At 51.3% G+C, this 24504-nt stretch overlaps 1 protein-coding gene and 1 long non-coding RNA gene across 5 annotated transcripts in view; one reads left to right on the top strand and one right to left on the bottom strand.

The window, feature by feature from the left end:
- Window positions 1–2611: 2611 nt before the first annotated feature.
- Window positions 2612–15955, bottom strand: LOC117094264. Its single transcript, XR_004441469.1, has 2 exons — window positions 15828–15955; window positions 2612–2965 (listed from the first exon to the last, which is right to left on the bottom strand). It is a non-coding gene; the product is annotated as an uncharacterized LOC117094264 (long non-coding RNA).
- A 58-nt stretch (window positions 15956–16013) lies between these two features.
- Window positions 16014–24504, top strand: part of ING5 (inhibitor of growth family member 5) — a 26142-nt gene continuing 17651 nt past the window's right edge. For 3 of the 4 annotated variants that reach the window (XR_004441466.1, XM_033229456.1, XM_033229458.1), the window contains exons 1-3: window positions 16014–16159; window positions 18681–18752; window positions 23909–24075. Coding sequence is in view for 3 of the 4 variants with exons in the window: in XM_033229456.1 (XP_033085347.1) it covers window positions 16123–16159; window positions 18681–18752; window positions 23909–24075 (276 nt within the window). In the remaining variant the exon portion in view is untranslated. The remainder of the gene's footprint in view (window positions 16160–18680; window positions 18753–23908; window positions 24076–24504) is intronic. The other variant, XM_033229457.1, reaches the window with a different exon arrangement.

Here is a 24504-nt window from a genome sequence, read left to right as displayed (position 1 = left end):
TTCGCCTCCCGGGTTCAAGCCATTCTCCTGCCTCAGCCTCCCGAGTAGCTGGGACCACAGGTGCCCGCCACCACGCCCAGCTAGTTTTGTGTATTTTTAGTAGAGGCTGGATTTCACCGTGTTAGCCAGGATGGTCTCGATCTCCTGACCTCGTGATCCTCCGCCTCGGCCTCCCAAAGTGCTGGGATTACAGGCGAGCCACCGCGCCCGGCTGAAAAGTCCGTTTTAAAAGATGATGTATACAAATTATAGCACGGAGAGAGAACGGGCAAGTTGTTTCCTCTTTCCATGCCTCCAACTCCTCTGAAATGTGAGTCATGATGATAATAGGAAAAACTGTCTCTGCTATAGAGGCGGAAAAAGTCCCGCGAAGTGTCCCTGGCATCTAGAAAGCGCTCAGTCATGTTTGCTGTTATCTTAGGGATATCAGGCTGCCTGGACATTTCTCAGATGAGACTTTTTGTTATTTTAGATACCTAAATTACTATCTTTATGTGCCAAATTGTCAGTTGTCAGCTAGACATCACTTTCTGCTTAGCAGAAGAAAAGGTAGGAACTGCATTTCCCAGAATCATCTGTGTAGCTCTGTATTACAGTCTGCCAGAGATAGGCACTCACACCTTTGGAGGCGATAAATCATTCTTGGGAGGCACTCTCAGCCAGAAATATAGATGAAATTCAAGGCTGTTTTCTAATGAGCTTTTGAGAACCACCTGCCTCACTGATGTAGACCAAGAGATTGCTGGTAGCTTTCTAGTGTTGAGTTTGCATTGGCTTCGCCGTCAGCTCTTGAGACCGCCACCCACTTCAGTGCTTTGGGCTGAGGTCATTGGCAACAATTTCCCTGACTTTGCTCCCAGCCTTTGTGTAAGCCGGCGATTCCATTATCACTGCATACCTGGAGTAGCTTTGTGTTTTCCAGTAGCTGAACCCTGCCCAATTCAGTTTGGGGTTCCAGAAGGATGTGGGTTATATTATTATTACCAGTTATGCCCTTTTTTCCTTTTTAATTTACTTTTATTTTTATTTTTTTTTTGAGATAGAGTCCTGCTCTGTCACCCAGGCTGGAGTGCAGTGGTGCAATCTCGGCTTACTGCAACCTCCACCTGCCGGGTTCAAGTGATTCTCCTGCCTCAGCCTCCTGAGTAGCTGGGATTACAGGTGCCTGCCACCACCCGCCTGGGTAATTTTTGTATTTTTAATTTATTTTATTTTATTTTAATTTAATTTAATTTAATTTTTTTTTTTTTTTTGAGACAGAGTCTCGCTCTGTCGCCCAGGCTGGAGTGCAGTGGCTGGATCCAAGCTCACTGCAAGCTCCGCCTCCTGGGTTTATACCATTCTCCTGCCTCAGCCTCCTGAGTAGCTGGGACTACAGGCGCCCGCCACCTCACCTGGCTAGTTTTTTGTATTTTTTTTAGTAGAGACGGAGTTTCACCATGTTCGCCAGGATGTTCTCGATCTCCTGACCTTGTGATCCACCCATCTCGGCCTCCCAAAGTGCTGGGATTACAGGCTTGAGCCGCTTATTTTATTTTTTAATTTAATTTTTTTTTTGAAACGGAGTTTCTCTCTTGTGGCCCAGAATGGAGTGCAATGGCATGATCTTGGCTCACTGCAACCTCCACCTCCCGGGTTCAACCTATTCTGCCTCAACCTCCCAAGTAGCTGAGATTACAGGCGCCTGCCACCACGCCCAGCTAATTTTTGTATTTTTAGTAGAGATGGGGTTTCATCATGTTTGCCAGGCTGGTCTCGAACTCCTGACCTCAGGTGATCCACCCACGTCAGCCTCCCTACGTATTGGGATTACAGATGTGAACCACCACACCTGGCCTACCGTTCCTTGACGTCAAGCTTAGCTGTGAGACTTCCAAATGGTAATGTAAAGTAGTCTGCTGTCATGTGCCCCGTTCAGGCAGAAGCTTTAAAAGGTGTTTTGTGGTTTAGTCTCTCCCTTTCTGCCCCCAGCATGAACACAGCATGTGCACAGTGAGAGCTGATTTTTCACCCCAGATCCTGTAACAAAGGCACGTGAAGTACAGCCATCAGCAAGAAGTAAGCCATTGTGATTTCGAGTCACTAAGACTTCGGGATCCTTTGTTACCACAGCACAACCTAGTGAACGCTTACAAGTACTAAGAATGGTACTTATTATTCTCTTACATAGATAATCAAAGTAATATCCTTTTTTCTGATTGATATCTCCTTATAAAATACCATCTTGTTGCCCTCCAAAGGATGAAGGGGATTGTAGTAAGGAAGACCACCTTCCCGGGGCTGGGCAAGGCTGCAGTACTGCCTCTCATCAGGTCCAGGAGGACTCAGCAGGCTGATGAGGAGGAACACAGGGCATCCGTGTTGGTGGATGTATGGCCTTCCTGGCTCCCCTGGGACGGGAGGAAGGTGAGGATGGAGGGAATCTGGCTGGCTGGGCCTTGTGTACTGGAGAGTGGAGGACCCTTTTGACTGCAGGGATTGCTGAAGCACATGAGCATCTTGAAGTGTGTTAATAAGATACAAGAAATGCTTTTGCCTATTCCAGCATGGTGTACCTCTCTTAGGATGCTTTTTAGCACAGGTAGCAGAATACCAGCCAGCCCACTGTGGCTCAGAGCATTAAGGTATTTAATCATTTGACATTACATGAAGTCCAGTGTTAGGCAGGAGCTCTGTGACTCAGGACATCAGGTTGGTCCACATCCTAGCAGTTCTCTTGGTGTTCCTGCGTGATCGATCACAGGATGACCGCCACACCCTGGCCTGCTGACCTCAGTCCTGGCATGGGCGTAGGAGGGTCTATGTGGCTGAGAATCCAGTGTCCTTCGTACTGCCACGCTGACAGCCTCAGCCTGATTTCCAGCACTGTGTCCTGGAGCAATGGGTGCGAGAGTCACTCCACAAGACCATGGAGGACCGATAGGCGAGTAGATCCACTTCATGGGTGAAATGTGGAATGCTGGATCTGTGTGGTCAGAGATATAGGTGAAATGGAGTTGGCCACAGGCTGATAATTGCAGAAAGATGCAGGTGGACACATGGGTTCATTAGGTTCTCTGCTTGCTTGCTTTTTTTATTTTCTTCTCCAGACAGAGCCTCGGTCTCTTACCCAGACTGGAGTCCAGTGGTGTAATCTCAGCTCGCTGCAACATCCATCTCGATTTATCCTTTGCTATAACTCATGAGACTTTCAACAAATATTTATCCTAGACTCTAACTCAAATATTATCCCACTAGCAGGCCTCCTTTTAGCAGCAACAGGAAAATCAGCCCAACTTGGCTGATTTTCAGGTTCAAATGAATATCCTGCCTCAGCCTCCCAAGTAGCTGGGATTACAGGCACCTGCCACAATCCCTGGCTAATTTTTTGTATTTTTAGTAGAGATGGGGTTTCACCATGTTGGTCAGGCTGGTCTTGAACTCCTGACCTCAGGTGATCCACCCACCTCGGCCTCCCAAAGTGCTGGGATTACAGGCGTGAGCCACCGCACCCAGCCAGGTTCTCTGCTTTCTTGTGTTTGAGACTTTCCATTAAAAAAAAAAGGACATGGGCGTAGTCCCAGATTGCTGCCTGGGAAGGGCTGTCTTTTAGAGTTGCACATAGCAAAGAGAATGCTCTGGTACCTCTTCCTTTTCTCATGAGGGCACCAGCCCTATCAGATTAGGGTCACACCCTTATTGAAACCATCCCTGGCCAGACACAGTGGCTCACACCTACAATCCCAGCACTTTCGCAGGCTGAGGTAGGCAGATCACTTGAGCTTAGGAGTTTGAGACCACTCTGGGCAACATAGACTTATTATTTGTAGATTTATTTATCTCTACAAAATAAATAAATTAGGTGGTCGTGCCTATAGTTCTAGCTACTTGAGAAGTTGAAGTGGGAGGATCACTTGAGCCTAGGAGGTTGAGGCTGCAGTGAGCCATGGTTGCCCCACTGCAGTCCAGCCCAAGTGACAGAGTGAGACCCTGTTTCAATTTTTAAAAAAATACATAAAAAAAGAGAAAGCCGTCACTAAAAACATAAAATTAATCCAGGAAGAGAGGAGGGGGAAATGGAATAACCGAGCGTGCAGCGCATGCAGCGCCAATCATGCGGTGAGCCCCTCTGAGCTGGCGCCTCGTGCCTCAGAATCAGGTAGACTCTTAGAAGATTAGTTACCCTTAACTGCTCCAGAGATAACAGCTTGAACGTTATGAAACCTTAACTTTTCCCTTTGAGATTTTTTATTTTAATTTTTTTTTCTTTTTAGAGACAGGGTCTCACTCTTGTTCAGGCTGGAGTGCAGTGGCACAGTCATAGCTCACTGCAGCCTTGAGGTCCTGGTCTGAAGTGATCCTCCTGCCTCAGCATCTGAAGTATCTGGGACTACAGGCACACACATCTGGCTTTTTTTTTTTTTTTTTGATAGTGACAGGGGTCTTGCCCTGTTGCCCAGGCTGGTCTTGAATTCCTGGGCCCAAGCGGTCATCCTGCCTCAGCCTCCTGAAGCCTTGGGATTACAGGCATGAGCCACTACGCCCAGCCTGAGATTCTTTGAGGTCCTGCATACCAGTGAAAGTACTGATGCCAGCTGCCCTGAAGGACCCCACAGGAGCTGACTCAGCAAGGAATGCAGTTTCCACATTCTTTTTTTTTTTTTTGAGACGGAGTCTAGCTCTGTCGCCCAGGCTGGAGTGCAGTGGCTGGATCTCAGCTCACTGCAAGCTCCGCCTGCCGGGTTTACGCCATTCTCCTGCCTCAGCCTCCTGAGTAGCTGGGACTACAGGCGCCCGCCATCTCGCCCGGCTAGTTTTTTGTATTTTTTTAGTAGAGACGGGGTTTCACCGTGTAGACCAGGATGGTCTCGATCTCCTGACCTTGTGATCCGCCCGTCTCGGCCTCCCAAAGTGCTGGGATTACAGGCTTGAGCCACCGCGCCCGGCCGCAGTTTCCACATTCTAATGAATCATTCTCCTTACCCTGACCCATCAGCCACCCCGTTTTCCTGCCCCTCACCTTCCACGATCCCCTTAAAAACCTTAGCTCAGAACTCCTCAGGGAGATGTATTTGAGGAGAGGTCTCCTTTCACCTCCTTATCTGGGCCTTGTTAAGCTCCTTTCTCTGCTGCAAACCCTGCTGTCTCAGCATCATGGGTCTGTTAACTGTGCAGCAGCCACACGCAACCTGTTGGTCGTATCACATTAGGACTTCATTTAACCTTAATTAGCTCCTTGGCCAGGCGCCTTGGCCCACGCCTGTAATCCCAACACTTTGGGAGGCCGAGGCGGGCAGATCATGAGATCAGGAGCTCGAGACCAACCTGGCCAACATGGTGAAACCCTGTCTGTACTGAACATACACAAATTAGCCAGGTGAGGTGGCGGGCGCCTGTAATCCCAGCTGCTCAGGAGGCTGAGGCAGGAGAATCGCTTGAACCCAGGAGGCGGAGGTTGCAGCTGAGATCGCCCCATTGCACTCCAGCCTGGGTGACAGGGCAAGACCATCTCAAAAAAAAAAAGCTCCTTAAGAGCCCTGTCTACAGTCACACTGGGGGTCAGGGCTTCAACACAGGAATTTGGAGGGACACAGTTCAGTCCATGTGCTCACCTGCTCCCAGGAGCGTCGTGTTGTGCTGGTACTCGCTGCTCTGCTAAACTCCCAGCCCTCCTTACAGGTAGATGTGGCCAGGTGACTAAGATGTTGTGAGTGGAATGTTAGCAGATGTGGCATGTGGACCTTCAGACAGCAGGCTTGCATCCCCTGCTCTCTCCGACACACCCCTTGTTGCAACCCAGCCTTGACCAGGCAGACGATGGCAAGGCCCTTTGTGGATGGATACCGTACAAGACGGAATCTGGGTCCCTGAGTGACCCCATGGAGTCTGCTGGCCCGCCTGTTCACATTGGAGCTATTGCACTGAGAAATACAATTCTATCTTTTCTTTTTTTTTTTTTTTTTTTTTTTTGAGACTGAGTCTCGCCCTGTTGCCCAGGCTGGAGTGTGGTGGCGTGATCTTGGCTCACTGCAACCTCTGCCTCCCAGGTTCAAGCAATGCTCTTGCCTTAGCCTCCCGAGTAGCTGGGATTACAGGTACCTGCCACCACGCCTGGCTAATTTTTGTGTTTTTAGTGGAGACGGGGGTTTCACTATGTTGGCCAGGCTGGTCTCGAACTCCTGACCTCGTGATCCGTCTGCCTCAGCCTCCCAAAGTGCTGGGATTACAGGTGTGAGCCACTGTGCCCAGCCACGATATATTTTCTAAGCCACTGTATTTCATTGAGTTTCTTTGTTAGAATAACTTCGCCTTCTTCTAAAGCACTGGTTCTCTGTCGGGGGTAGTTTTGTCCCCAAGGGGACATGTGATGTCTGGGGACATTTGGATTGGGGTGGGGGTGCTAACAGCATCTAGTGGGTATAGGCCAGGGATGCTGGGTGAACGTCCTGTGAAGCATGATGTGGCCCCACACAGTGAAATGTCATCAGACCCAAAGTGTCCCTTGTGCCAAGGTTGAGAAACCTGCTCTAAGCAGACTGCAGCAGGCACGAGAGGGACAGTAAGGGAGCCATCTCTCTGGCAGTTTCTTTTTCTTTTTTTTCGAGACGGAGTTTCGCTCTTGTTGCCCAGACTGGAGTGCAATGGCACAATCTCGGCTCAATGCAAACTCTGCCTCCCAGGTTCAAGGGATTCTCCTGCCTCAGCCTCCCAAGTTGCTGAGATTACAGGTGCCCACCACCACGCCCAGCTAATTTTGTATTTTCGGTAGAGATGGGGTTTCACCATGTTGGCCAGGCTGGTCTGGAACTCCTGACCTCGGGTGATCCACCTGCCTCGGCCTCCTAAATTTAGTATTGGGATTACAGGCATGAGTCACCGCGCCTGGCCCTCTCTGGCAGTTTCTAAAATAGGGTCCCTTCAAAAGGGTTTGCCAGTTTTGTGTGTGTGAATGAAAGAAGACAAATTAGGGCCGGGCGCGGTGGCTCAAGCCTGTAATCCCAGCACTTTGGGAGGCCGAGACGGGTGGATCACGAGGTCAGGAGATCGAGACCATCCTGGTTAACACGGTGAAACCCTGTCCCTACTAAAAAATACAAAAAACTAGTTAGCCGGGCGTAGTGGCGGGTGCCTGTAGTCCCAGCTACTCGGGAGGCTGAGGCAGGAGAATGGCGTAAACCCGGGAGGCGGAGCTTGCAGTGAGCTGAGATCCGGCCACTGCACTCCAGCCTGGGCGACAGAGCGAAACTCCGTCTCAAAAAAAAAAAAAAAAAAAAATTGGTCTCTGGGAGAGTTATATTTAATATATGATATGTCAGGGCCAATAACCCTTAATAATAAATTTTTTTTTAGGCAAAATACATGAAGACCAGTTTCTACATAGAGAATCAGTGAAAGATGCCCGGGCGCGGTGGCTGACGCCTGTAATCCCAGCACTTTGGGAGGCCGAGGCAGGTGGATCACAAGGTCAGCAGATCGAGACCATCCTGGCTAACATGGTGAAACCCCGTCTCTACTAAAAATACAAAAAATTAGCCAGGCGTGGTGGCGGCGCCTGTAGTCCCAGCTACTGGAGAGGCTGAGGCAGGAGAATGGGGTGAACCCGGGAGGCGGAGCTTGCAGTGAGCCGAGATGGCACCACTGCACTCCAGCGTGGGCGACAGAGCGAGACTCTGTCTCAAAAAAAAAAAAAAGAGTCAGTAAAAGATATAAAGCATAAAAGGATGGAAGAACTACAAATAGGCAACAAATATGTTTAAAAAATGTTTAGCTTCACTTAAAATGAAATAAATATGATTAAGACTTTTAAGGTTGGCTTCCCCCCCTCCCCATGAGTTAATGAAGGTTAAAAATTTTAAAAGCCTGGTGAAATCTAGGGTTGCCCGAAGTATGGAAAACACAACCAGTGGCCGCTTGGTGTAACCTTCCCTTTGGGCAATTCATTTAAAAGTATCAGCACTTAAAATGTGCAATACTAGGCCCGGCACGGTGGCTCATGCCTGTAATCCCAGCACTTTGGGAGGTCGAAGTGGGTGGATCACGAGGTCAGGAGCTCGAGACCAGCCTGGCCAACATAGTGAAACCCATCTACTAAAAATACAAAAAAAAATTAGTCAGGCTTGGTGGCGGGTGCCTGTAATCCCAGCTACTCAGGAGGCTGAGGCAGGAGAATCACTTGAATCCGGGAGGCAGAGGTTGCAGTGAGCTGAGATTGTGCCACTGCACTCCAGCTTGAGCAAAACAGTGAGATTGTCTCAAAAAAAAAAAAAAGTGCAGTACTCTCAGCCTGCAGTACTGTTTCTTTCTTTTCTTTCTTTTCTTTCTTTTTTTTTTTTTTTGAGAGGCGCTGGCCCTACCAGTTCTTTAGAATAAATTATTAGAAATGTACTGCAAGCCAGGGGAGATGGCTCACGCCTGTAATCCCAGCACTTTGGGAGGCCAAGGCAGGTGGATCACGAGGTCAAGAGATCAAGACCATCCTGGCTAACATGGTAAAACCCCGTCTGTACTAAAAATACAGTAAATTATCTGAGGCTGAGGTAGGAGAATCGCTTGAACCCGGGAGGTGGAGATTGCAGTGAGCTGAGATCACGCCACCGCACTCCAGCCTGGCAACAGAATGAGACTCCATCGCAAAAAAAAAAAAAAAAAGGACTGGTGAGGCAATGTGATATCCCTGCTTCTCCTCCCATTGTTTGGTGGGGGTATAATGTTTCTCCCATTCAATCTGGGTTGGCCCCAGTGACTTGCTTGACCAATAGAATGTAGTGAGGTGATGTCTTGGGGCTGCCAAAGTGAGGTCACGGGCCAGGCGACTTCCACCCCAGCCTCCTGGGACTAAGACCTACTGCTACTGAGACTGCTGTGCTGAAGAGGCCACATGTGGGTGTTCTGGCCCATGGTGCCAGCTGACATCAGCCTTCTAGCCACCCCAGTGATCTCTGTTCTGTCACACTGGACAGGATTACCCAGTGGAGCTGCTGAAATTCCTGGCACACTGTCACACGTAACAAAATGGTTCTGGGCCGGGCGTGGTGGCTCACACCTGTAATCCCAGCATTTTGGGAGGCCGAGGTGGGTGGATCACAAGGTCAGGAGTTCAAGACCAGCCTGGCCAATTCGGTGAAAGCCCATCTCTACTAAAAATACAAAAAGTAGCTAGGCGTGGTAGCACACGCCTGTAGTCCCACCTACTCAGGAGGCTGAGGCAGCAGAATTGCTTGAACCCGGGAGGTGGAGGTTGCATTGAGCCGAGATCGCGCCACTGCAGTCCAGCCTGTGTGACAGAGCAAGTTTCCGTCTAAAAAAAAGGTTCTTTTAAACCACTAAGTTTTCAGGAGTCTGTAAGGTGGTGATACATAATGGGGCAGATACATGCAGTTATACGTATAGCCGTGTTCATTAGAGCATGATTGATGATACTGAAAGACTGGGGACATCTGTAAGGAGTTTGTTGAAGTCTGATACACCACCACAATGAAATAAATCTAGTCAGTGGGACAAAGCAGGGTGCGTAAAGCAGGGCCAGATGTTCACAAGGAGTATTCAGCTAAAAATCTAAGTCAGGCCGTGTGCAGCAGCTCACACCTATAGTCCCAGTATTTGCGAAGGCCAAGGCAAGAGGATTGCTTGAGCCCAGCAGGTCAAGCTGCAGTGAACTATGATCACACCAGTGCACTCCAGCCTGGGTGACAATGTGAGACCCTGTCTCAAAAAACAAAACAGGCTGGGCTTGGTGGTTCACGCCTGTAATCCCACCACTTTGGAAGGCCGAGATGGGCAGATCATGAGGTGAGGAGTTTGAGACCAGCCTGGCCCACGTAGTGAAACCCCGTCTCTACTAAAAATACAAAAAATTAGCTGGGTGTGGTGGTGGGTGCCTGTAATCCTAGCTACTCGGGAGGCCAAGGCCGGGGAATCGCTTGAACCTGGGAGGTGGAGGTTGCAGCAAGCTGCGATCTCGCCGCTGCACTCCAGCCAGGGTGACAGTGCAATATTCCATCTCAAAAACAACCCCAAAACAACAAAACGAAAAGTAAGTAGTAGAAAAATGGTACTGTGACTCCATAAAAGAACAACCTAATGAAAATATGGGCAAAAGTGCTGGGCACGGTGGTTCATGTCTGTAATCCCAGCACTTGGGGAGGCTGAGGCTGGAGGAGTGCTTGAACCCAGGAGTTGGAGACCAACCTGGGCAACATAGATACCCCAACTCTACAGAACAATTTAAAAATCAGCCAGGTGTCATAGTGCGTGCTTATAGTCCCAGATATTCAGGGCTGAGGCAACAGGTCCTTTGAACCCAGGAGGTGGAGGCTGCATGAGCCATGATTGTGCCACTGCACTTCAGCCTGGGTGACAGCGAGACCCTGACTCTAAAAATAATAATAACGAAGGCTGGGTGTGGTGGCTCAGGACAGGCGCAGTGGCTCACGCCTGTAATCCCAGCACTTTGGGAGGCTGAGGCTGGCAGATTACGGGTCCAGGAATAGAGACCATCCTGGCAAATGTGGCGAAACCCTGTCTCTGCTAAAAATACAAAAATTAGCTGGGCATGGTGGCAGGCACCTGTAATCCCAGCTGCTTGGGAGGGAGAGGCAGGAGAACTGCTTTAACCCGGGAGGCAGAGGTTGCAGTGAGCTGAGATTGTGCCATTGCACTCTAGCTGGGGCAACAGAGCGAGAGACTGTGTTTCAAAATAATAGTAATAATAATAATAATATAATAACCAAAAATTGGAAACAACCAAGATGCTCTTTGATAAGTACATGGGTAAACTGTGGAACATCCAGACATTGGAATATTTTTCAAATCAAACATGAACTAGCTATTAAGCCACAGAAAGGCACGCTGGGGCCTTAAATGCATATTGCTGAGTGAAAGGAGCCATCCTGAAAAGGCTCACACTGTATGATTCCCATTCACGACATTCTGGGAAAAGCAAACTATGGAAACAGTAAAATGATCAGTGGTTGCCAGGGGCTTCAGGGGAGGGGGAGAGGGATGAATAGGGAAGCGCAGGGGATTTTTAGGGCCACAAGACTATGCTGTATGACATGTAATGGGGGCAGCTGACATCATACGTTTGTCAAAACCTGTAAGAATGCACCAGGCACCGGGCGCAGTGGCTCACGCCCGTAATCCCAGCATTTTGGAAGGCCGAGGCTGGTGGATCACCTAAGGTTAGGAGTTTGAAACCAGCCTGGCCAACAGGGTGAAACCTCACCTCTACTTAAAACACAAAAGTTAGCCAGGTGTGGTGGTGCCTGCCTGTAGTCCCAGCTACTTGGGAGACTGAGGCAGGGGAATCGCTTGAACCCAGAAGGCGGAGGTTGTAGTAAGCCAAGATTGCACCACTGCACTCCAGCCTGGGCGAAGAAGCCAGACTCCATCTCTAAATACATAAATAAATAAATAATTAATTAATGCACAAGGCAGAATGAACTCTTATGGAAATAATGATGGACTTTGGCTAATAATTATCAATATTGTTTCATCAGTTGTAACAAATGTACCACATTAATGCAAAATGTTTATAATAGAGGAATCTGTGTGGGGGGGGGCAGGGGAGTATATGAGAACTCTACTTTCTGTTCAATTTTTCCATAAACCTAAAACTGATGGAAAAATAGTCTATAATTAAATGAAGCCAGTAAGGATGCATTTGAACTGCTAACATTAGGACTGAAAGGTGAAAAAGGCAATCACAGTCCTGCCCCCTGGGGAGGTGGGAAGCTACAAGTTCCTGTATGGTTTGATTTTTTTGTTTTTGAGACGGAGTCTTGCTCTTGTTGCCCAGGCTGGAATGCAGTGGCACAATCTCGGCTCACCACAACCTCCACCTCCTGGGTTCAAGCGATTCTCCTGCCTCACCCTCCCAAGTAGCTATTACAGGCAGCTGCCGCCACACCAGCTAGTTTTGTATTTTTATTAGAGATGGGGTTTCTCCATATTAGTCAGGCTGGTCTCGAACTCCCGACCTCAGGTGAGCCACCCACCTCGGCCTCCCAAAGTGCTGGCATTACAGGCGTGAGCCACCACGCCCGGTCAATTTTTTTTTTTTTTTTTCTTTTTTTTGAGGAGTTTCACTCTTGTTGCCCAGGCTGGAGTGTAATGGCCTGACCTCAGCTCACTGCAACCTCTACCTCCCAAGTTCAAACGATTTTCCTTCCTAAGGCTCCCAAGCAGCTGAGATTGCAGGCATGTGCCACCACGCCCGGCTAATTTTGTATTTTTATTAGAGACAGGGTTTCTCCACGTTGCTCAGGCTGGCCTCAAACTCTCAACCTCAACCTCAGGTGATCCGCCCACCTCATCCTCCCAAAGTGCTGGGATTACAGGCATGAGCCACCGCACGCCAAGCATTTTTTTTTTTTTTTTTTGAGACGGAGTCTCACTGTGTCACCCAGGCCAGAGTGCAGTCAACCTCCGCCTCCCGGGTTCATGTCATTCTCCTGCTTCAGCGTCCTGAGTAGTTGGGACTACAGGCGCCCGCCACCATGCCCAGCTAAATTTTTTGTATTTTTAGTAGAGACGGGGTTTCACCATGTTAGCCAGGATGCTCTCCATCTCCTGACCTCATGATCTGCCTGCCTTGGCCTCCCAAAGTGCTGGGATTACAGGCATGAGTCACCACGCCCGGCCTTCTGGCTCTGTCGCCCAGGATGGAGTGCAGTTGCATGATCTCGATTCACTGCAACCTCTGCCTTCTGGACTGGTTCAAACAATTCTTGTGCCTCAGCCTCCCAAGTAGCTGGGACTACAGGCACCTGCCACCAAGCCTGGCTAATTTTTTTTGTATTTTTGTAGAGACAGGGTTTCACCAGGTTCGTTAGGCTGGTCTCCAACTCCTGATCTCAGGTGATCCGCCTGCCTCGGCCACCCGAAATGCTGGGATTACAGGTGTAAGCCACCATACCCGGCCTGCATTTTAATAATGAACATAATAGTGGCAACAACATTGTTTCTGGTTTTCAGTATTTGACTGGGGTTTAGGGAAGAATTCACCAAGGGGGACATAACTTGTTTTTTTAGATGGGGGTCTCTGTCACCCAGGCAAGAGTACAGTGGTTTCATCATGACTCATTGCAGCCTAGACCTCCTGGGCTCAAGCCATCCTCCCACCTCAGCCTCTCATGGTGATCATACAGATTTGAGTCACAGCACCTGGCTTACTGTCTTTAAAAATGCAGTTTAAATAATGAAAGTACTGCTCCTGGCTGGGCGCGGTGGCTCAAGCCTGTAATCCCAGCACTTTGGGAGGCCGAGACGGGCGATCACGAGGTCAGGAGATCAAGACCATCCTGGCTAACACGGTGAAACCCCGTCTCTACTAAAAATACAAAAAACTAGCCGAGCGAGGTGGCGGGTGCCTGTGGTCCCAGGTACTTGGGAGGCTGAGGCAGAAGAATGGCGTAAACCCAGGAGGCAGAGCTTGCAGTGAGCTGAGATCCGGCCACTGCACTCCAGCCTGGGCGACAGAGCCAGACTCTGTCTCAAAAAAAAAAAAAAAAAAAAAAAGTACTGCTCCTTCGATCAGGTTATGCTAATTTGTGTGACCAGCAACACTGTATCTCTGAAGTCAAGGATGTGGCTGGGGGTGGGGCGGGGGGTTCTGAGGCCTCTACACTTTCCATCTAGTGGTCATCAGTTCTTGGGGTTTGGGGAGCCTTTCGGACGTTCTCTTGAGATCACAGGGAATAGAGACAGGACTGGGAAGTGACACACACTTCACCCATTAAAGACCTGCCAGAGATGAGTTGGAGTCCCAGCTTGGGGGTGTCCAGCTGTGAGGTGGGAAGAGGAGAAACATGGGTACTGGTGAACACTGCATGATGATGCTACACAAAATTAGGAGGCAGAGAAGAATCCCCCCCAAAGACTAATATTTAAACATTTTAAATTATTTTATTTTATTTTTTAAGATGGAGTCTCGCTCTGTCACCCAGGCTGGAGTGCAGTGGCACGATCTCAGCTCACTGCAACCTCCATGAACTGGGTTCAAGTGATTCTCCTTCCTCAGCCTCCCGAGTAGCTGGGATTACAGGCACCAGCCATTATGTCCAGGTAAATTTTGTATTTTTTTTCTGAGAGGGAGTCTCGCTGTGTCGCCCAGGCTGGAGTGCAGTGGCACAATCTCGGCTCACTGCAAGCTCCACCTCCCGGGTTCACACCATTCTCCTGCCTCAGCCTCCCGAGTAGCTGGGACTACAGGCGCCCGCCACCATGCCTGGCTAATTTTTTTGTATTTCTAGTAGAGACGAGGTTTCACTGTGTTAGCCAAGATGGTCTCGATCTCCTGACCTCGTGATCCGCCCACCTCGGCCTCCCAAAGTGCTGGGATTACAGGTGTGAGCCACCATGCTTGGCCAGTTTTGTATTTTTAGTAGAAATGGGGTTTTGCCACGTTAGCCAGGCTGGTCTCGAATTCTTGACCTCGTGATCCACGGGGTTTCACCGTGTTAGCCAGGATGGTCTCAATCTTCTGACCTCGTGATCTGCCCGCCTCATCCTCCCAAAGTGCTGGGATTACAGGCATAAGCCACCGCGCCTGCCCAATTTTATTTTACTTTTGAGATGGAGTCTTGCTCTGCCACCCAGGCTGGAGTGCAGCGGTGCAATCTCGACTCACTGCAAGCTCCGCCTCCCAGGCTCAAGCGATTCTCCTGCTTCAGCCTCCCTAGTAGCTGGGATTACAGGCACCTGCCACCATGCTCAGCTAATTTTTGTATTATTATTTTGAGATGGAGTCTTGCTCTTGTCACCCAAGCTGCAGTGCAGTGACCTGATCTCGTCTCACTGCAACCGCCGCCTCCCAAGTTCAAGTAATTTTCCTGCCTCAGTCTCTGAGCAGCTGGGATTACAGGTGCCCGCCACCACGCTCCGCTAATTTTTGTATTTTTAGTAGAGACATGGTTTCACCACGTTAGCTAGGCTGGTCTCAAATTCCTGCCCTCAAGTGATCTGCCCGCCTCGGCCTCCCAAAGTGCTGGGATTACAGGCGTGAGCCACCGCGCCGAGTCCTAAACATATTTTAATTATGTTTCTCTAGTATTTTTTTTTCTTTAAAAAAAATTGTTTTGGAGACAAAGCCTTGCTCTGTCGGCTAGGCTGGAGTGCAGACGTGATCTCCGCTTACTACCACCTCTGCCTCCCGGGCTCAGCCTCCGGAGTAGCTGGGACTACAGGCGTGCACCACCACGCCTGGCTAATTTTTTTTTTTTTTTTTTTTCTAATAGCCTCGGGGTTTTGCCACGTTGGCCAGGCTGGTCTCGAACTCCTGGCCTCAAGTGATCCGCCCACGTTGGCCTCCCAAAGTGATGGGATTACAGGCGTGACACAGCGTGCCGGCCTCCTCCAGTATTTTTGCATGCATCTTACTGCACACCTTTGCACGCCATCTTATTAACTGTATCATACTACTTGCACGTGCCTTTTCAGCCAAGGCATCCAGATGGTGCGGGTGCTGCCTGCCTCGACAGGTGGCAGCAAAGGAGCTGGTGCCCTCACTGGTGCTGGGCGGGGCGGCCGCTTTCCTCTGAGGGAAGGGGCGGCCTTGCCCGGGGTGGGCGCCAGGGTCCAGGCCCTGAGGAAGGGGGCAGCTCGCTCCCGCCACGCAGTGCCGGCCCTAGGCTCAGGCCGGGCTGAGGCCCCGGGGACTCGGGGTCCGGAGGGAAGGCGCTGAGCCAGACAGGCCCCAAGGAGCCTTCGGGAAGGTGGGGCCTCGTGGCGGCCTGTCCCGGATCCCGGCCGGGAGCAGCGCCGTCAGGATATGCGCGAGGTCTCCGGGGCCACGTGTTGGCGTGTGGTGGCCCTGGGGTCGCTGGCAGGTGCGGAGGGGAGACGCCCACCTGGGTGCCTTGGGCCGTATGGCGGGCGGCGGGGCCGGGCACCCCTGCTCCTCCTCGGCCTCCGATCTGCTGCGGCCCTGGGTCCAGCTCGCTGCACGACGCCGCCACCACAACCTCCGCCGGGGCCCCGCAGCCCGCCGCCCGCCGGAAGCCTAGGGGCGTGTCCGTCCCCGCCCCCGAGCGCGGCCAATCAGCGCGCGCGACTCATGAATAGTGAGCGCGCTGGCACCGCCCCGCCCCCGCCTCCCGCGGCACCGCCCGCCCGCGCAGACCCCGAGCGCGGCCGCAGACGAAGATGGCGACCGCCATGTACTTGGAGCACTATCTCGACAGTAAGCGCGCCCCGCGGGCCCCGCGCCCGCCGCCCACGCGGAGCTCCCAGTGCCGCAGCCCCCTGCGCGCCGGGCACCGCATGCAGACCCCGTGGGCTCGGGAGGGCGGCGGGCGCTGCCGGGTGCGACTTGGGGCGCGCGGACGGGGCGGGGCAGGGCCGCAAGAGAGGGGAGGGCGCGGGGGGCGGGCGCGGGGGTCCCGCCGGCTCGGCCGCGCCAATTCCAGGTGCGCCACGGCGGGGCGGGGCCTGGTGGGCGGGGCTTGCGTCCTCGATCCCGCTCATAGTTTAGGTCCCGCCCCCGTCCAGGCCCCGCCTTGTCTCCGCCCCCAGCTCCGGCCCCCGCCCCGCCCGTTCCCGGCCCCGCCCGTCCCGTCCGGTCTGCAGGTCGAGCTGCTGCGGGGCTCTGGGTCTTGGGGGCTCCGGGGTTTGGGCCCCCGCCTGGCTGTGCGCCGGCCTCTTGTGTGACCGCGGCTGGGGAGGGCGTGCGGGCTGCGGGCGTCTCTCCCCGGCACTGGGGACTGCGGCGGGGAGACGGGGAGGGCGGCGCCGAGTCGGCCCTGGTGGGCGGGCGGTGCTGTGTCCAGGTGGCAGCAGGTCGGCGCCCCCAGCGGCTGAGCGGATGGTGCTTTCCCTCACTTTACAGACCAGGGAAGGCCCAGCGCTGCCCAGCAAGGGTCCCCTGCTCGTAGAGGGGCAGAGCCCACGCGGGACCCCTGACGTCGGCCCGGGATGGGCACAGCTTTGGGGTCGCGGTGTTTGGGGTTGTGCTTGGTGGCTCTGGAGGGCCCTTATGTGGGCGCTGCACTGGGCATCCTCAGGGTCTTCGGCCTGGCACTCGCCTAGTGGCTGAGACAGTGGCGAGTGAGCCATGGCCTGGAGTTGGAGATTAGAGGGACGCCCTGTTCTGCCCATGTGCCCCGCTGTCTCGTGGGGGTCTGAGTAGTGGGGGGTTCCCCAGGTAGAAGAGTCAAACTGGGGAGCACGGTGGAGGGGAAGCCTTCTCTATCCTGGTGCCCAGCCAGTGGGCTGGCCTCCCAACGAGGGTTGACTGTGTGTGTGCCTGGGAGGCTGTGCCTCTGTCCTCTAGGGGAGCTGGGAAAACACTGGGGCTGGAAGCATCAGATGCATACCATAGTGTTAGGTTTAAAATGATTGCCTGGTAACTGTGAACAGCAGATGGGAGGGTGGCCAAGACTGGAAGAGGCAGCCCCCCTCAGGAGCCTGTGTCAGCTGTGCAGGGGGCAGAGGTTGGCCTGCCTGCTGTAGGGGGTATCAATGCAGACTGGAAAACAGCACAGGGGTCTTCCTGGCAGACTGTCGGGGATGATTGCGATAGCCACAGGGACTATTTAAGTAAAATTAAAAATTGAATAGCGTTTGTTCCATTTCCAGTGCTCAGTAGCTCCGTATGGCCACCACTGTCTTCGGCAGCTCAGAGAGAGAGCATTTCTTTTCTTTTTTCTTTTTTCTTTGTTTTTGAAATCGAGTCTCACCCTGTTGCCCAGGCTGCAGGGTGTGATCTCAGCGCACTGCAACCTCCACCTCTCGGGTTCAAGCAGTTCTTATGCCCTACCCTCCCGAGTAGCTGGGACTGTAGGTGTGCACCACCATGCCCAGATAATTTTTCTATTTTTAGTAGAGATGGGGTTTCACCATTTTGGCCAGGCTGGTCTTGAACTCCTGACCTCAAGTGACTTGGCTGCCTCGGCCTCCTAAAGTGCTGGGATTACAGGCGTGAGCCACTGCTCCCGGCCGAGAGAGAAAACATTTCTATGCTTGCATAAAGTCGCGTGGACAGCGTGGCTACACTGCTCGATGCACTGGATTTCTGGGTAAAGTCAGGGAAGATCAAGGAGGAGCCACGGTATTTTGGCTTGAGCCTTGGAGGAGGATGCTCCCTGAGGTAGGGTAGCCTAGAGGGTGGGGCCAGGTGGTCTCCTCTGCCTCTGCTGTTGGTTTCCAAGTTTCCCTCTCCCTTCTTTGACTTCTGACAGCTTCTGAAGTGTGTTAGCCTCTTGTCAGCACTATTTGGTACCTAAGTCTAAAAATGATATCACAATCCTGGCGCTCCCCAAACCCTAACAGAAACAGAAGACAGAGTGGGCTTGTCATTTTAAACTTTAAGTATAAAACTTTTGGCCAGGCCTGGTGGCTCATGCCTATAATCCCAGCACTTTGAGAGGCTGAGGTGGGCAGATCACTTGAGGTCAGGAGTTTGAGACAAGCCTGGCCAACCTGGTGAAACCCCGTCTCTACTAAAAATACAAAAATTAGCCGGGCATGGTGGCATGTACCTATAATCCCAGCTTCTCGGGAGGCTGAGGCGTGAGAATCACTTGAACCCGGGAGGTGTAGGTTGCAGTGAGCCGAGATCGCACCACTGCACTCCAGCCTGGGCAACAAGAGCAAAATTTTATCTCAAAAAAAAAAAAAAAAGAAAAAAAGATAAAACAACCTTTAAAGGTGAATTTTTGTCCTGCTACTGAGAGGTACATGACTTCTATGTTTTTGTGTTTCAGGTATCGAGAATCTTCCCTGCGAACTTCAGAGGAACTTCCAGCTGATGCGAGAGCTGGACCAGAGGACAGAAGGTGGGTTTAGGCCTCTCAGTACAACCAGAACTGGGTTCTGACGGCTGGGAGCCAGCAGCTCCTGAAGACTGGGGCAGAGGGTTTTGAGGGGACCCAGGTTGGTGGGGCATTGGCCTGGCCCTGGGCTGCAGGTATCATCCCGTGTCTTGCAGCAGGTGTTGATACTTTCGAAGCCACATTTAGTTTCTTGGGTTCTTACACATCTTTATTTTATTTTATTTTATTTTATTTTTTTTATTTTTTTGAGACGGAGTCTGGCTCCGTCGCCCAGGCTGGAGTACAGTGGCCGGATCTCAGCTCACTGCAAGCTCCGCCTCCTGGGCTTACGCCATTCTCCTGCCTCAGCCTCCCGAGTAGCTGGGACTACAGGCGCCCGCCACCTCGCCCAGCTAGTTTTTTTGTATTTTTTAGTAGAGACGGGGTTTCACCGTGTTAGCCAGGATGGTCTGGATCTCCTGACCTCGTGATCCGTCCGTCTCGGCCTCCCAAAGTGCTGGGATTACAGGCTTGAGCCACCGTGCCTGGCCTTTACACATCTTTATATCATGCCCTTATAACCATCACCCTTTACAATCAAAATATTTATTGCCATTTTGTTTCTTTTACAAATTTTCAATTTTCAGAGTATGTAGTGTGTGCATTGTTTTAAAAGTGTGGTAGTATTTTTTGGCCTTTTGGTGTTTAACTCCGGTTTTTTTTTTTTTTTTTTTTGAGACGGAGTCTCTCTTTGTTGCTCCGGCCAGAGTGCAGTGGCGTGATCTCGGCTCACTGCAAGCTTTGCCTCCTGGGTTCACGCCATTCTCCGGTGTCAGCCTCCTGCGTAGCTGGACTACAAGTGCCTGCCACCATGCCCGACTAATTTTTCTTTTTTTTTGTATTTTTAGTAGAGATGGGGTTTCACTGTATTAGCCAGGATGGTCTTGATCTCCTGATTTCGTGATCTGCCTGCCTTGGCCTCTCAAAGTACTGGGATTACAAGCATGAGCCACCGTGCCCGGCCCTAACTGCGTTTCTCTCTTTTTTTTTTTTTTTTTTTTTGAGACGGAGTCTGGCTCTGCCGCCCAGGCTGGAGTGCAGTGGCCAGCTCTCAGCTCACTGCAAGCTCCGCCTCCCGGGTTCACGCCATTCTCCTGTCTCAGCCTCCCGAGTAGCTGGGACTACAGGCGCCCGCCTCGTCGCCCGGCTAGTTTTTTGTATTTTTAGTAGAGACGGGGTTTCACCGTATTAGCCAGGATGGTCTCGATCTCCTGACCTCGTGATCCGCCCATCTCGGCCTCCCAAAGTGCTGGGATTACAGGCTTGAGCCACCGCGCCCGGCCTTTTTTTTTTTTTTTTTGAGAGAGTCTCATTCTGTTGCCCAGGCTGGAGTGCAGTGGCACGATCTTGGCTCACTGCAAACTCTACCTCCCAAGTTCAAGTGATTCGCCTGCCTCAGCCTCCCGAGTAGCTGGGACTACACGCACATGCCACCACACCTGGCTAATTTTTTGTATTTTTAGTAGAGACAGGGTTTCACCATGTTAGCCAAGATGGTCTTGATATCCTGACCTCATGATCCACCTGCCTTGGCCTCCCAAAGTACTGGGATTACAGGCAGGAGCCACCACGCCCAGCCCTTAAATTCCCTGTTTCTAAACAACATGTTTTAGTTGTTGTTTCTTATTTTATCTCTTGTCAGTTTTTAACTTTGTTCAGCCATATATGGCACATGCAGCTGTACTTCTCCAGTGGCCCCCACCAGCTCACCTGCCTGCACCTTGCTCCCCCATCTCCTGGCTGTAGTTAGTTGGAATTTGTGGTGAGACCAGTGATGGGACTTCCACTGGGCAGCTGTGTAGGTACTTTAACACTGAGCCATGCCACCTGCTGTGCTTATATATTTGACCCCTTTTGAATAAGTCTGCGTATTTCTTTTGTTGTTTTTTTTGTTTTTGTTTTTGTTTTTTTGGGGACGAAGTCTCCCTGTGTCCCCCAGGCTGGAGTGCAGTGGCTCACTTGGCTCACTGCAAGCTCCACCCCCCTGAGTTCAGGCCATTCTCCTGCCTCAGCCTCCTGAGTAGCTGGGACTACAGGTGCCCGCCACCATGCCTGGCTAATTTTTTTTTTTTGTATTTTTAGTGGAGATGGGGTTTCACCGTGTTAGCCAGGCTGGTCTCGATCTCCTGACCTCACGATCCACCCGCCTTGGCCTCCCAAAGTGCTGGGATTACAGGCATGAGCCACCGTGCCCTGCCAACTTTGCGTATTTCTTAGAGTTACTCATTGCCTTGTTTGTTGGCTTTTTTTTCTGCATTCTACCCTCGTCTCCCAGGCTGGGCTTTTCCATTTGGTCTGAGTGTCAGGCTGTCTGACAGTTCTGTGTGTGTGTTCTTTCCATGGAACCCTCTGTCCTGGAGGCCACAGTCCTGATTGTTTCTAGGCCTACTGCACACTTGTTGCCCTGAGGTTTTCCTAGGATCTCCTTTCACCCCTCTTCAGTGTGGGACCCTCTTCCCGGAATCTTAAATGTCCTCTTTTTTTCACTTGCTCTCCTGTTTTGATAGGGCCTTTCCTCTGGTAGTTGCCTGATAAAAGGCCCATAGGAAGGTAGATTTTCTTGGCCAGGTACGGTGGCTCACACCTGTAATCCCAGCACTTTGGGAGGCCGAGGCGGGCAGATCACCTGAGGTCAGGAGTTCGAGATCAGCCTGACCAACGCAGCGAAACCCCGTCTCTACTAAAAATACAAAATTAGCCGGGTGTGGTGGCGCATGCTTGTACTCCCAGCTAATTGGAAGGCTGAGGCAGGAAAATCCCTTGAACCTGGGAGGCGGAGGTTGCAGTGAGCCAAGATCGCACCATTGCACTCCAGCCTGGACAACAAGAGCAAAACTACATCTCAAAAAAAAAAGAAAAAAAAGGAAGGTAGATTTTCTTGTAACGTAACATGTCTGAAAATGTGTTTGTTCTAGCGTCATACTCAGTTGATAGTTTGGTTGGGTATAGAATCCCAGGTTGACAGTTGTCTTCACTCAGGAAGTTGGCAGCATAGCTTCCATGTTGCTGCAGAAAATCTGGTGCTATTTGGATTCTTGGTCCTTTATATGTGTGATCTATTTTTTTGTTGTTATTCCTATTCAGAAGCTTTTGAGATGTATCTCTGAAGTTTTAAATTTCATGGTAATGTGTTTTGGTATGGGAGTCTTTTTTATTTTTTGAGATGGAGTTTCACTCTTGTTGCCCAGGCTGGAGTGCAGTGGCGCAATCTCGGCTCACCACAACCTCTGCCTCCTCGACTCACCACAACCTCTGCCTCCTGGGTTCAAGCGATTCTTCTGCCTCAGCCTCCCAAGTAGCTGGGATTATAGGCATGCGCCACCATGCCTGACTAATTTTGTATGTTTAGTAGAGACGGGGTTTCTCCATGTTGGTCAGGCTGGTCTCGAACTCCTGACCCCAGGTGATCTGCCCGCCTCGGCCTCCCAAAGTGCTGGGATTACAGGCGTGAGCCACCACGCCTGGCCTGAGATTTTTTATTCATTATGCTGGGCACATTTTTTTTTTTTTTTGAGATGGAGTTTTGCTCTTGTTGTCCAGGCTGGAGTGCAATGGCATGATCTCAGCTCACTACAACCTCCACCTCCTGGGTTCAAGCAATTCTCCTGCCTCAGCCTCCTGAGTAGCTGGGATTACAGGCATGCGCCACCACACCCTGCTAATTTTTTGTATTTTAAGTAGACATGGGGTTTCTCCATGTTGGTCAGATTGGTCTCGAACTCCAGACCTCAGGTGATCTACCCACCTCAGCCTCCCAAAGTGCTGGGATTACAGGCGTGAGCACCGCGCCCAGCCTAGGCACATGTTTTGCAAGACTGAGATAGCTGTGTTTTTTCGCTTAGGTACAGCATCTTGACTAGGGAATATAGAGAGTGATTTAATTGTGAAATGGAACATATATTCAGAAATGAGGTACAACATTTATAGATTGCCTAACAAATATTACCAGGTGAACCTCTTTGTTTTCTGCTACCGAGATGGAGAAATCAAGCCCTTTAGCACCTGAAGACCTTTGTGGCCCTCCTAGTCATGACACCCATTCATCCAAGGGGTGACCATCTTGAGTTTGGTGATAGTCACTTTCCACCTTTAATAGTAGTTTTGTTTTCTTTTTTTTTTTCTGAGACGGAATCTTGCTCTGCCGTCAGGCTGGAGTGCAGTGGCACAGTCTCGACTCACTGCAATTTCTGCCCCCTGCGTTTAAGTGATTCTCCTGCTTCAGCCTCCTGAGTAGCTGGGACTATAGGCGCGTAACTCCACGCCCAGCTAATTTTTGTATTTTTAGAAGAGGCAGGGTTTCACCACGTTGGCCAGGATAGTTTTCATCTCTTAACCTCATGATCCACCTGCTTTGGCCTCCCAAAGTGCTGGGATTACAGGTGTGAGCCACCACGCCCGGCCTTCAACAGTAGTTTTCTTACCTCTCTGAACCGAAGAGTTACGAGTTGTGTCTGTTTCTGCCCTTCGCATTAATGGAATCGTCCGGTATGTTTTCTTTTGTTTCTTGCTCTTTTTGCTCTGTGTCGCCTTCTGTGGGAGTCATCCGTGTTGCTGTGTAGCTATGGTTTGCTCTGTTTGTTGCCGAGTAGCTCTGTTGTCTGAAGGGACCACATCTGATTTCTCCATTTCACAGAGGATTGGACGTTTGGGTTGTTTTCTGTTTCCTGCTCTTATGAACGTTTTCCCACGTGTATTTCTTTAGGTCACGTAAGGTTTCTTTAGGGTGTTTAAGAGTAGTATGTTCTTTCTTGACTGCTCTACTGAAAAAAAAGAAAACAAAAAAAAGAGTAGTATGCCAGGGCATAGGAAAGGTGACTACATAATTAATTATTCACACAGGATGTTTGAGAGTCAAAGAGGGCACTGTGACCACCTGCTGTGTAACATTCAGAGCTGGGACTGTCCTGGGCACGTTGCTGTAAAGTCTGCACATCCACATGATCCCAGACTGTTTGTGCAGAATGGTTCTGCCCACTTGCGCTCCCACCAGCACAGCCTGAGTTCCTGTCAGCCTACGTCTTTGGCACAACTTGGTGTTGGCTGACTTTAGTTGTTGCCGGTCTGGTGAACCCATCGTGGTGTCTTGTGCAGGGCTAGCTTTTCCCCCATTTCTCCATCAGATAAGAAAGCAGAGATTGACATCTTGGCTGCAGAGTACATCTCCACGGTGAAGACGCTATCTCCAGACCAGCGCGTGGAGCGCCTGCAGAAGATCCAGAATGCCTACAGCAAGTGCAAAGAATATAGCGATGACAAAGTGCAGCTGGCCATGCAGACCTATGAGATGGTGAGGGCGGGGCGGGGGCCACGGCTTTCTCAGCGATGACAGTGCAGCTGGCCACGCAGACCGATGAGATGGTGAGGGCGGGGCGGGGGCCACGGCTTTCTCAGCGATGACAAAGTGCAGCTGGCCACGCAGACCGATGAGATGGTGAGGTGGGGCGGGGGCCACGGCTTTCTCAGCGATGACAGTGCAGCTGGCCACGCAGACCGATGAGATGGTGAGGTGGGGCGGGGGCCACGGCTTTCTCAGCGATGACAGTGCAGCTGGCCACGCAGACCGATGAGATGGTGAGGGTGGGGCGGGGGCCACGGCTTTCTCAGCGATGACAGTGCAGCTGGCCATGCAGACCTATGAGATGGTGAGGGCGGGGCGGGGGCCACGGCTTTCTCAGCGATGACAGTGCAGCTGGCCACGCAGACCGATGAGATGGTG

The sequence above is a fragment of the Trachypithecus francoisi genome, unplaced genomic scaffold (assembly GCF_009764315.1).
Source record: "Trachypithecus francoisi isolate TF-2019V2 unplaced genomic scaffold, Tfra_2.0 Lachesis_group13, whole genome shotgun sequence".
Lineage (NCBI taxonomy): Eukaryota > Metazoa > Chordata > Mammalia > Primates > Cercopithecidae > Trachypithecus > Trachypithecus francoisi.
The sequence above is the reverse complement of the archived record's forward strand: the minus strand, read 5'-3'. Positions and strand labels throughout refer to the sequence as shown.